The following is a 12,637-nucleotide window of genomic DNA, read 5'->3' as shown; positions in this document are numbered from 1 at the left end:
ACTCAGTTGTATTCGTCTGCCAGCGGTTCAAGGAGAAGGCCCCACCACCACCTCAAAGTGACATACATCCCCAGAATGAATTTAAAAATAAAGTTGGGGAAAAAAACCCTGTTGCAGTGCCACCTACAGGCGCCACAGGCAATTACAAATGTAACATATAGGTGTAGACACAATTAATAATATGGATAAATCCATAGGTAGTGTTTACAATAATATAATAGATCTTTAAATATAATTGAATCCAAAATTATATAAATGATTGAATTTCAGCAGAAAATATTTAAGCTATTCTATTTTGGAATCCAGGTCAAACTACTGCTTGAAACCAGATTCAATCCACAGCTTTGGGTGTTTGTTGTAAGCTAGAGCTCCTTTTGGCATTTAGAATAAACACTGCCAATCAGCTGGGAGTGTGGCTGTGTCATTCCTCATCCATCAGCCTCACCGAAAATCAAATAAACAGAGCAGCATGAATCATGATTAAGGAATCTGCATGACCCCATTTACTTTGGCTATCCTGTTTCCTGCTTGACTTATTAATATGGTTTGTGCTATTGCACAGGCATGACACAAAGTTTTCAGATGAATCCTTATTAAATGGCTATTTTATTGGTGAAACTCTGTAATGGTACTCTGCATGCCAGTGTCTCTGGATAACAGTGATAAGAGTCACCATGGAAGCTAAATGCAAGCAGAGGAATGAAGCAAGATGAATTGCACAGTGTTCAGTTCCATTCGCAATTCCTCAGATAATGAAGCAGTCTATGCCCGCATATAGCAAGACCTGGACAACATCCAGGCTTGGGCTTATAAGTGGCAAGTAACATTCACACCACACAAGTGCCAGGCAAAGACCATCTCCAACAAGCGAGAGTCTAACCACTGCCCCTTGACATTCAACGGCGTTACCATCGTCGAATCCCCCACCATCAACATCCTGGGTGTCATCATTAACCAGAAAGTTAACTGGATCAGCCACATAAATACTGTGGTTACAAGAGCGGGCCAGAGGCTGGGTATTCTGGGGCGGGTGTCTCACCTGTTGACTCCTCAAAGCCTTTCACCACCTACAAGGCTCAAGTAAGGAATGTGATGGAATACTCTCCACTTGCCTGGATGAGTGCAGCTCCAACAACACTCAACCTCGACACCATCCCGAACAGAGCAGCTCTCTTCATTGGTACCCCATCCACCACCTTAAACATTCACTCCATCCACCACCGGCGTACCGTGGCTGCAGTGTGTACCATCTACAAGATACACTGCAGCAACTCGCCAAGGCTTCTTTGACAGCACCTCCCAAACCCGCGACTCTACTATCTAGAAGGTCAAGGGCAGCAGGCTCATGGGAACACCACCACTTCCAAGTTCCCCTCCAAGTCACTCACCATCCTGACTTGGAAATATATCACCGTTCCTTCATCATTGCTGGGTCAAAATCCTGGAACTCCCTCCCTAACAGTACTGTAGGAATACCTTCACCACACGGATTGCAGCGGTTCAAGAAGGCGGCTCACCACCACCTTCTCAAGGACACTTAGGGATAGGCAATAAATGCTGGCCTTGACACCGATGCTTACATCCCGTGTGTAATGATCAATAACATGTCATTCTATAGTGGACACTAGGTGGAGCCGTAGAGCTGTATTAAGACTACACTACCCAGCTGTATGTATATTAAGACTACATTACCCATGAGGCACTAGGCTACCCACAAGGCAGCAGTCAAGATGGATGCCTCTACAGATACTGTACCTAGTCCACATGTGCTCAATATAAGTGTCTAGCAAAAGCTAGCTGTGTTCATAATATGTGTTTATTAATGAACATAAGACCGTGGATGAATGTGCAAAGCATTTTCATTTTTTATTCATTCAGCAGAACTGGTTTGTTTTATATGAAGCATTGTCTGTCTAAGGCCCAGGTGCATTCTAGCCATCATTATCGTTATTCGTTTGAGAATAGAAGATTGAGGAGTGATCTGATTGAGGTGTTTAATATGTTAAAAGGATTAGATAGGGTAGATGGAGAGAAACCATTTTCTCTAGTGGGGGAATCCAGAACGAGGGCCATAATCATAAAATTAGAGTTCGGCCATTCAGAAGCAAAATCAGGAAGCCCTTTTCACACAAATTGTACTAGAAATCTGGAATTCTCTTCCTCCAAAAGGCTGTGGATGCTGGGGACAATTGGACCATTCAAGACTGATATTGATAGATTTTTGTTGGGTAAGGGTATCAAGGGATATGGAGCAAAGGTGGGTAAATGGAGTTAAGGTACAGATCAGCCATGATCTCATTCAATGGCAGAGCAGACTCAAGGGGCTGAATGGCCTACACAGATACTGTTCTCTGCAGCCAAGAGCGTGAGTCCCGAAGACTCTGTTGCCTGCCCGGTGCTAGGGTTAAGGACGTCTCCTCGGGGCTGGAGAGGAACTTGGAGTGGGAGGGGAAGGATCCAGTTGCCGTGGTTCACGTAAGAACTAACGACATAGGTAAGACTAAGAAAGAGGTTCTGCTGAGGGAGTATGAGCAGCTAGGGTCTAAATTAAAAAGCAGAACCACAAAGGTAATAATCTCTGGATTACGACCTGAGCCACGTGCAAATTGGCATAGGGTCAATAAGATCAGAGAGTTGAATGCGTGGCTCAAGGATTGGTGTGGATGCTGGGGACAATTGGACCTTTCAAGACTGATATTGATAGATTTTTGTTGGGTAAGGGTTTTGATTCATGGGGCACTGGCACCAGTACTGGGGAAAGAGGGAGCTGTTCTATTGGGATGGCCTTCACTTGAACCATGCTGGGACCAGTGTCCTGGTGAATTGAATAACTAGGGCTGTAGATAGGGCTTTAAACTAAATAGTGGGGGGGAGGGTTCAAGCGAGGGGAAATTTAGAAAGTTAAAGAGAAAGGACAGGGCTATAGTGCAGGGTAGTGATATGGGCAATGAAAACCAGAGCATGACAGGAAGGGACAGAGCATACAAACATAGGAGTGCACCAGCAAACAAGGTCAGAGTAGGGAAAAATGATAAAAAGACAAAATTAAAGGCTCTTTATCTGAATGCACACAGCATTCGTAACAAGATAGATGAATTGACGGCACAAATAGAAATACATGGGTATGATCTAATAGCCATCACAGAGACGTGGTTGCAAGGTGACCAAGGCTGGGAACTGAATATTCGGGGGTATTTGACATTTCGGAAGGTTAGATAGAAAGGAAAAGGAGGTGGGGTAGCTCTGTTAATAAAGGATGAGATCAGTACAATAGTGAGAAATGATCTTGGCTTGGAAGTTCCAGATGTAGAATCAATTTGGGTGAAGGTAAGAAATAGTAAGGGAAAGAAGGCACTGGCGGGAGTAGTCTATAGGCCCCCTAACAGTGGCTACACTATAGGACAGAGTATAAATCAAGAAATAATGGGGGCTTGTAAGAAAGGTACTGCAATAATCATGGGCGATTTTAATCTTCATATAGACTGGACATATCAAATTGGCAAAAGCAGTCTTGAGGACGAGTTCATGGAGTGTATTCGGGACAGTTTCTTGGAACAATACGTTGTGGAACCAACCAGGGAACAGACTATTTTAGATCTGGTAATGTGTAATGAAACAGGATTCATTAAAGATCTCATGGTAAAGGATCCGCTAGGGAAGAGCGATCATAACATGATAGAATTCCACATTCAGTTTGAAGGTGAGAAACTTGACTCTAAAACTAGAGCATTAAACTTAAATAAAGGCAATTACAAAGGTATGAGGAGAGAGTTGGCTAACGTGGACTGGGAAAATAGATTAGAAGGGTAGATGGTAGAAAAGCAGTGGCAGACATTTAAAGAGATATTTCATGACTCTCAACAAAGATATATTTCAGTGAGAAAGAAAGACTCAAAGAGAAGGCTGAACCAGCCATGGCTAACCAAGGAAGTTAAGGATGGTATCAAATTGAAAGAAAAGGCATACAATGTTGCAAAGATTAGTGATAGGCCAGAAGATTGGGAAAATTTTAGAAACCAGCAAAGGATGACTAAAAAATAAAGAGGGAGAAAATAGCTTATGAGAGTAAACTAGCAAGAAATATAAAAACTGACAGTAAGAGCTTCTACAAGTATATAAAAAGGAAGAGAGCAGCTAAAATAAATGTTGGTCCCTTAGAGGATGAGACTCGGGAAATAATAATGGGAAACAAGGAAATGGCAGCGGCATTGAACAAATATTTTGTATCTGTCTTCACACTAAAAATATCCCAGTAATAGTAGAAAATCAAGGGGAAAAAGGGAGGGAGGAACTTAAAACCATCACTAGAGAAAAAGTGCTAGGCAAACTTATGGGTCTAAAGGCTGACAAGTCCCCTGGACCTGATGGCCTGCATCCTAGGGTCTTAAAAGAAGTGGCTACAGAGATAGTGGATGCATTGGTTGTAATCTTCCAAAATTCCCTTGACTCTGGAAAAGCCCCTGCAGATTGGAAAACTGCAAATGTAACACCCTTATTCAAAAAAGGAGGGAGACAGAAAGCAGGAAACTATAGGCCAGTTAGCCTAACATCTGTCATTGGCAAAATGCTCGAATCCATTATTAAGGAAGTAGTAGCAGGGTATTTAGAAAATCATAATACAATCGAACAGAGTCAACATGGTTTTATGAAAGGGAAATCATGTTTGACAAATCTATTAGAGTTCTTTGAGGAGGTAACGAGCAGGGTGGATAAAGGGGAACCAGTAGATGTAGTGTATTTGGATTTCCAAAAGGCATTCGACAAGGTGCCACATAAAAGGTTACTGCATAAGATAAGAGCTCATGGTGTTGGGGGTAATATATTAGATTGGATAGAGGATTGACTAACAGAAAACAGAGAGTCAGGATAAATGGGTCATTTTCAGGATGGCAATCTGTAACTAGTGAGGTGCCACAGGGATCAGTGCTGGGGCCGCAACTATTTTCAACCTATATTAATAACTTGGATGAAGGAAGCGAGTGTATTGTAGCCACATTTGCGGACGATACAAATATAGGTGGGAAAGCAAGTTGTGAGGAGGACATAAAGGGCTCGATGTTACCTCGGGTGCAGGCTGTTGTTGTGTTATCCAAATTTCATGTTTCCCACATGAACCTAAATGGATGTGGGAGATTGATGCAATTTTAACTCAATTGGCCAATTGATTTCCAGCGTGTGGGAAGCCTTTGCAAAGGGATTTTTCATGACTGAAAGTCCCCTCCGATGACATTATCATTACTGCTGCATTTAAGGTCCACAGTAAGCCTTGCTTCTTCTGCAGGCTTCCAAGCTTCCTCCATTTGGTGCCAGAGGGACCTGCAGGAAAGATGACAAGCGGGAGAGCAAGAGCAGCGCCTTGCTTTGAGGAGGCGGCACCGCAGGCATTGGTGGATGGGGCTGGGGCCAACAGGGAGGTCCTGTTCCCTTCATCAGGAAGGAAGAGGCCTCCCACTCAGACCAAAGTTGTGTGGATGCAGGAAGCTGAGGAGGTCAACTCCTTGGGAGTCACCCGCAGAACCTGGATACAGTGCAGGAAAAGATTTCATGACCTTCAGCGCACTGGAAAAGTGAGTATGAATTTCCCATCACCCTCAATCTGATCCCCATTGCCTTTCCTCATCAGCACTCAGCTTTAGCAACCTCTTCCTCCACATCCCACTTGACACTGATATCCATGCACCCTTACCCATTCCTTCTCTCTCTATGCTCACATTCACATAACTATTCCACCATGCAGCCCTCACACTCCCCATCACTCTGATGCTTTGAACACAACTGACAACACACAGGGAGGGCCCTTGGTCTTGCAACCTCACTCCATCTTTGTCTCCTTCTAAGTATCTATGCTAAGCAATCTCTACACTCACTCCTTCATTCTCACTCAACCGCCACTTGTCTCCCTCATTGCAGGAAAAGAGAGCTCACAACAAAAGAGAGCGAGCCAGGACAGGAGGAGGGCCACCCTCAATAGCCCACCTGACCCCCTGGGAGGAGGCCGTCCTGGAAATCATGGGCATTGAGGATGATTCGCGCGTGGGGGGCGGACAGACTGGTGCAACACACAGCAAGCTGGTGACAGAAAAGTTTCCCATCTCTCTCTTTGACACTGCATGAGTCGCTGATAATGATTGTGAAGCTGTAACAGATGCACTTATGAGCATCTGCAAAAAGCTATGTGCATGTAGCCTTTGCATCTCATCTCTGACTCTTTCCTTTACTCCCCCACAGGACCATCACAAGCATCCGTCCCCACTAACCAGGAAGAAGAGGCTGAGCAGCCAGACTCCTCAGAGGAAGCTGCAACCTCTGAGGGCGCAGCGTCAGCAGAATTCAGCGCACCCAGCACCAGCGCAGACAGTCACACCTCGGTGGGACCTTCGGGACATAGAGTAGTGTTGTCACCTGGTGTATCACAGCTCACAAGTGAGCATCAGCAGATTGTGGAGACAGGGACAGCAGTGGAGAGTCCTAGTTGGAGGGCGCAGGACTCTGCCAGCTCGGCTCAGCAGCATGTCGACCCTCTGCCTCTGGGTCCATCCATAAGATCAGAGGTGATGGAACTCCAGGCACAGATGCAGGAGTCTCTGGCAGGTTTTGTCTCTAGGGTCGCTGCGAGTGTGGAGTGAATGGAGGAGTCCATAGCGAACATGAGCAGAGCCTTTGTGGAGTCATTGGCGCATGAACGTATCAACACGGAAAGGATAGCTACCTCCGTGGAAACGATTGCTACCTCCGTGGTAAGGCTGGCTACCGTACAGGAGAGGATGGCTACGGTAGAGGAGAGGAGGGCTATGGCCATGGAGGAGCTTAGTTGCCAGGGTATGCAAAACATGGTCATTGATCAGAATAGAATGACATCTCTTGAGGAGCGATGGGTATCTATTGAACAGAGAAACCAGACCTTCATGGAAGTCCTTCTGAGTAGGACTGCTATTGCAGATACTGGTCCCCATGGCCCCCCAGATGTGCAGCAAGGTGCTCTCCAGCCACTTGCAGGCGCGGAGGGGGACCTGACCCATGAGAGGGAGGTTGGTGGCAGACCTCAAGGAAGTGGGTGTTCCTCTCCAAGCGCTCACACTTCCATGCCACTGCAGAGCCCTTGGTCAGAGCCCCACCCGAGTCCACACCCAAGTGAGATAGACGTCTCAACCCCTGCACAGCCGCAGGAGCAGCAGACTGTTGACGAGCCCTCACAGGCTCGCAACCCCAGAGGACGCCCACCAAAGGTGTCGAGACAGGAGCAGCAGGAAAGTGAGCAAGGGGCCTCCACATCTGCTGAGGAAGCACTACGTAGGAGCACGCGTAAGAGGAAGATAATGCACAAGTAGTCACAAGGGTAGTCACTTGGGTGGAATTTTGTGTTTAGTGTAAAAATGCCATCACGTCGTAATTGTGCATAAAAATTCTGATGGCAAATGTTGCAGTTGAGGTGTCTGTCATTTCGCTATTGGGACTTCCACAGTGAGGCCTTAGGAATACTTGCAGCTGTCAGTATGGTGGTCAGAGTGCTAGGAATTCTCTGGTTCTTGGACATTGTCAATGCTCTGGTAAGAAGCTGCAAGGCAAAAGTGTTTGATTGACTAGGCTAAGCAAATCTGGCCAGGATGAGTGCGTTCCTTGCATCCCAGGCAGCAATGTTCTCGCGTAATGCTGCCGCTGGTTGATGGGCCTCTGCAGGATGTTCGTTTTTGCCCTTCCCCTCCTCCTCCTCTTCCTCCACCTCCTCCTCCCCCTCCTCCTCATCTGAGGAGGATATGTGAGGAGCCACTTGGTCCTCAGGAATCTGCAAGCCACGACGCTGTGCCATGTTGTGAAGTGCACAGCAAACCACGACGATTCTGGAGATCCTGGCTGCTGAGTACTGCAGGGCTCCACCGGATCTATCCAGGCATCTGAAGCGCATCTTCAACAAACCGATGGTTTGTTCGATAATGGATCTGCTGAAATGTGGCTGGAGTTGTAGCGCTCCTCAGCTTCGTATGCTGGCCTCCTCAACGGCATCATTAGCCACGTCCTCAGTGGATAGCCCTTGTCTCCAAGTAGCCATCCGTTAAGTTGGTCTGACGGACTGAATAGCGGAGGCACACTAGACTGGCGCAGTATGAAGGAGTCATGGCAACTGCCAGGGTACATGGCACAAACATGTAAAATCTACTTCTTGTGGTCACACACCAGCTGAACGTTGAGGGAGTGAAAGCCCTTGCGGTTGACAAAAATACCTGGATTGCGATGGGGTGCCCTAAGGGCCACATGTGTGCAGTCAACGATACCCTGCACCCTTGGAAAGCCTGCCAGATGAACTAATCCAACCGCTCGCGCTGTGACACTTGCTCGATCCTTGGTGAAATGGATGTGATTGTGCGCAATGGCAAAGAGAGCATTGGTTACCTGTGTGATGCAAGTGTGTGTGGCCGCCTGGGAGATGCCACTGATATCTGCTGCTGATCCCTGGAATGAACATGAGGCAAAAAAGTTGAGTGCGGTGGTGACTTTGACGGCCACTGGTAATGCTTGTCCACCTGGTCCTCTGGGCAGTAGGTCTTGCTGTAGCATTGCGCAGATGTCAGTCACTACCTCTTGCAAAAGTTGGAGCCGCCTTTGGCACTGCTGCTCAGACATATTGAGATAGGTGACCCTGCGTCTGTAGACCCTGTTTGGGGGGTATCTCCTGCGCCGACGGGCTTCCAGGCGCTGGCCTGTGCAGACTCAGGTGGGTGAGCAGCAGCCTGACGCTCCTGCTGTTGCTGGTGCTGCTGTTGCTCCTGGTTCTGCAGCTGGTGCTCGAGCTCCTCTAATGCCCAGATGGGAAGGAAATAAATGGCTCCCATGTTTCTGGTATATGCCTCTGTTGAGGAAGCGCTGAGTGAAGGTGGCAAGAGGGGTTTCCCAGGAGGCCACACTGGAGATGGGTGTGAAGCTCCAACCTTCCACAGGTGTGGTTAAGCCTTGTAAAAGTTGCCCCAGACCTGAGACCACTAAGTCCTGCCACCTGCAAATGATGGCTGACCAAATCTCTTTAATGTTGACCTGCAGATGCTAGTCAGCAATCCAATAGTGCTCCCGCCAGGTTTCATATTCGTGATTCCCACCAGGTGTGTTTTACGTGGGAAAAGGGTTAAAGTTGCAAGGGCCTGTTAAAATAGGATTATAGAGGTAATTTAGTGGTAATTAAGGCCCTTAAAGACCAGCCTTGCCTGTTGGATGCGGGACGGAGTCGGGACCATCAGACACGCCTTAGATAAAATTGCTCGGAGTCGGGAACCAGGCCGGGGGGGGGGTCCCGCCTGCCCGCCAGTTTCTGCAATTTTAAACCCCCGCACGCCTCCAAGCCCGACTCCACGGCTCAATGAAAATCGAGCCCAAAGAGTCTGCAAAGGGATATAGGTAGGTTAAGTGAGTGGGCAAGAATTTGGCAGATGGAGTATAATGTGGGAAAATGTGAAGTTTTCCACTTTGGTAGGAAGAATAGAAAAGAAAAATATTATTTAAATGGAGAGAGACTACAGATGCAGTGGTACAGAGGGATTTGGGTGTCCTCGTACATGAAACACAAAACGTTAACATGCAGTTGCAGCAAGTAATTTGGAAGGCAAATGGAATGTTGGCCTTTATTTCAAGGGGGATAGAGTAGAAAAGTAGGGAAGTCTTGCTACAACTGTATAGGGCACTGGTGAGACCACACCTAGAGTACTGTGCACAGTTTTGCTCCCCTTATTTAAGGAGGGATATACTTGCTTTGGAGGCAGTTCAGAGAAGGTTCACTAGGTTGATTCCTGGAATGGAAGTGTTGTCTTTTGAGGAAAGGTTGAGCAGGTTGGGCCTATACTCATTGGAGTTTAGAAGAATGAGAGGTGATCTTATTGAAACATATACGATTCTGAGAGGGTTGGACAGGGTAGATGCTGAGAGGATGTTTCCCTCATCAGGGAATCTAGAACGAGGGGGCATAGTCTCAGAATAAGGGGTCGCCCATTTAAGACGGAGATGAGGAGGAATTTCTTCTCTGAGGGTCGTGAATCTTTGGAATTCTTTGCCCCAGAGAGCTGTGGAAGCGGAGTCATCATTGAATATATTCAAGGCTGAGATAGACAGATTTTTGAGCAATAGGGGAATCAAGGATTATGGGGAGCGGGCAGGAAAGTGGAGTTGAGGCCAAAATCGGATCAGCCATGATCTCACTAAATGGTGGAGCAGGCTCGAGGGGCTGAATGGCCTGCTCCTGCTCCTATTTCTTATGTTCTTATGGCCTACTTCTGTTCCTAATGTTCCTATTCTTTATGTAGAATTATTATAGTTGGCATTTGATTGCAGCAATAGGTCAGATGACTGGTAATTCTGGTTGGAAATACTAATTTTCTTAATTTATAGCCTGAAGAGAGAGTTCCTCAGCATCCCCACCTCTAGTTCCAGCATGACTTTTGTATATTGCAAATTATGTCTACAGGTTGGAAAATGGTTAGATTAAAGAGCCAGAGAAAGGTGGGGGAGGAGCATACTTTCTGAACAATATCTTCAGAACTGATCGAAGGCTGCCTTACCCCATAAACTGTCCAGACTGGACTAATAAACCAGAGAATGTGAGTTCAAATCTCACCATGGCAGTTTGACAATTTGAATTCAATTTAAAAAAAAATCTGGAATTAAAAAAAAAAAGTTGGTCTTAGTAAAAGTGACTATGAAGTTGTCAGATTGTCGAAAAAACCCAATTGGTTCACTTGCGTCTTTTAGGGAAGGAAACCTGCCATCCTGACCCGTTCTGGCCTTTATGTGACTCCAGTCCCAAACCAGCGTGGCTGGCACCTTCCCGTGCAAGCGCAGGAGATGTAACACCTGCCCCTATACCTCCCCCCTTCCCACTGTCCAGGGCCCCAAACACCCCTTCCAGGTGAAACAGCGATTTACTTGTACTTCTTGCAATCTAGCATACTGTATTCGCTGCTCATGATGCGGTCTCCTCTACATTGGGGAGACCAAACGCAGATTAGGTGACCGCTTTGCGGGACACCTCCGTTCAGTCCGTAAGGGTGACCCCGAGCTTCCGGTCGCCTGTCATTTTAATTCACCGCTCCATTCCCACTCGGACCTCACCGTCCTTGGCCTCTTGCATTGTTCCATGGAAGCTCAACGTAAACTCGAGGAACAGCACCTCATCTTCTGATTAGGCATTTTACAGCCTTCCGGACTCGATATCGAGTTCAACAATTTCAGATCATAACCTCGGCCCCTATTACATTTTTACTTATATATTTTTTTTCCCCACCCCTTTGTTTTGGGTTTTCCCTCCCCGCCCCCCCCTTTCCTCTTTTTTTTACATGGCAGCTGTCTCTCATTCTGCCAGTACATTTCACACCTAATCTGAGCCATCTTTTGTCTCTTTACTAGTCCTATCACCATCTCGTCTCATTTTGAATACCTCTTAATGTCTATTCACTTCTTTTGTTCCCTCCCCAGCCCTGCCTTTCGATCTATTTAATTTCCTTTCCAGTTTTGAAAAAGGGTTTCGACCCGAAACGTCGACTCCAATTTCTCTCCACGGATGTTGCCTGGCCTGCTGAGTTTTTCCAGCATTTTCTGTTGTTATTTTGGCTGCTTCTTAACTGCCTTCTGAAGTGGCCCATCAAGTCACTCAGTTGTATCAAACCACTACTAGCGGTTCACAGAGAAGGCCCACCTCCACCTACTCAGGGCAATTGGGGATGGGCAATAAATGCCAGCCTTGCCAGGGACACCCACATCCCGAGAATTAATTTTTTAAAAAGACTGTAGGAGGGAGAGTGAATTGTGGATTGTTCTCTTACATCCTGATGGCTGGCTCACAGTGGCAGCAGTGGAAGATTGACTGCCCCTCTCTGTGGCTGCATGTGATTGGGATAAATGGCAGGAATTAAAAACAAAAGGAATGCAGTCAGAAGATGAATCCTCTGTACACCAAATATTGACACAGAGTAGGTACTAATAATTCGGAGTGTCTGTCAAGTTGAATATCTCAATTAGATTTGTAGTCTCAGTGCCTGGTCCTATTCATTAAAGTAATCACTGGTGTCAATCAGCTGTGTGTCTCAATACACGGTAGGAGCGTGCTGCAATATGTTGTGCTGAATGGCATGGGTTTGTTGGACTCGTCTGTTTACTAGTTTTCCTGTTGACTATCAGTCTTCCTTTCTCCTCCCAGGGGTGCTGGCGCAAGATCACACTGGACGACACTATGCCCTTCGATAAAAACGATAACCTGCTGCTTCCGTCTACAACCTGTTGGGCGGAGCTCTGGCCGATGTTGCTGTCGAAAGCTCTCATAAAAGTCGCAAACATTGAGTATGTTAAAACCATCTCTTGAAGGATACTGTCACCTAAGAACAAGTTCAGCTTTTTAATCTTTAAAACTCGTGTGTACTAACTGTCAGAAAAAAATGTCTGCCGCTATATTGTGCTAAAGTGAAATCTGCAGTGTATTATACATCTTTTGGTCACTCGGGGCTGGATTTTCTAATCATACAGCACAGAAGGAGGCCATTCGGCCCATCGTGCCTGCTCTGTGAAAGTGCTATCCAATTAGTCCCACTCCCCTGCTCTTTCCCCATATCCCTGCAAATTTTTCCTTGTCAAGTAGCTGTCCAATTCCCTTTTGAAAGTTATTATT

The 12,637-nt window shown here is 46.5% G+C and overlaps 1 protein-coding gene across 1 annotated transcript in view; it reads left to right on the top strand.

Moving 5' to 3' along the window:
- The window catches only part of LOC147121531 (androglobin-like), a 127,183-nt gene that overhangs the window by 41,527 nt on the left and 73,019 nt on the right, over positions 1–12,637 (top strand). The window contains exon 6 of the mRNA XM_085977881.1: positions 12,173–12,312. Within this exon, the coding sequence (XP_085834007.1) occupies positions 12,173–12,312 (140 nt within the window). The remainder of the gene's footprint in view (positions 1–12,172; positions 12,313–12,637) is intronic.

This window comes from Somniosus microcephalus, chromosome 3 (assembly GCF_052327205.1).
Source record: "Somniosus microcephalus isolate GS21.2 chromosome 3, FLI_Smic_1.0, whole genome shotgun sequence".
Lineage (NCBI taxonomy): Eukaryota > Metazoa > Chordata > Chondrichthyes > Squaliformes > Somniosidae > Somniosus > Somniosus microcephalus.
The sequence above is the reverse complement of the archived record's forward strand: the minus strand, read 5'-3'. Positions and strand labels throughout refer to the sequence as shown.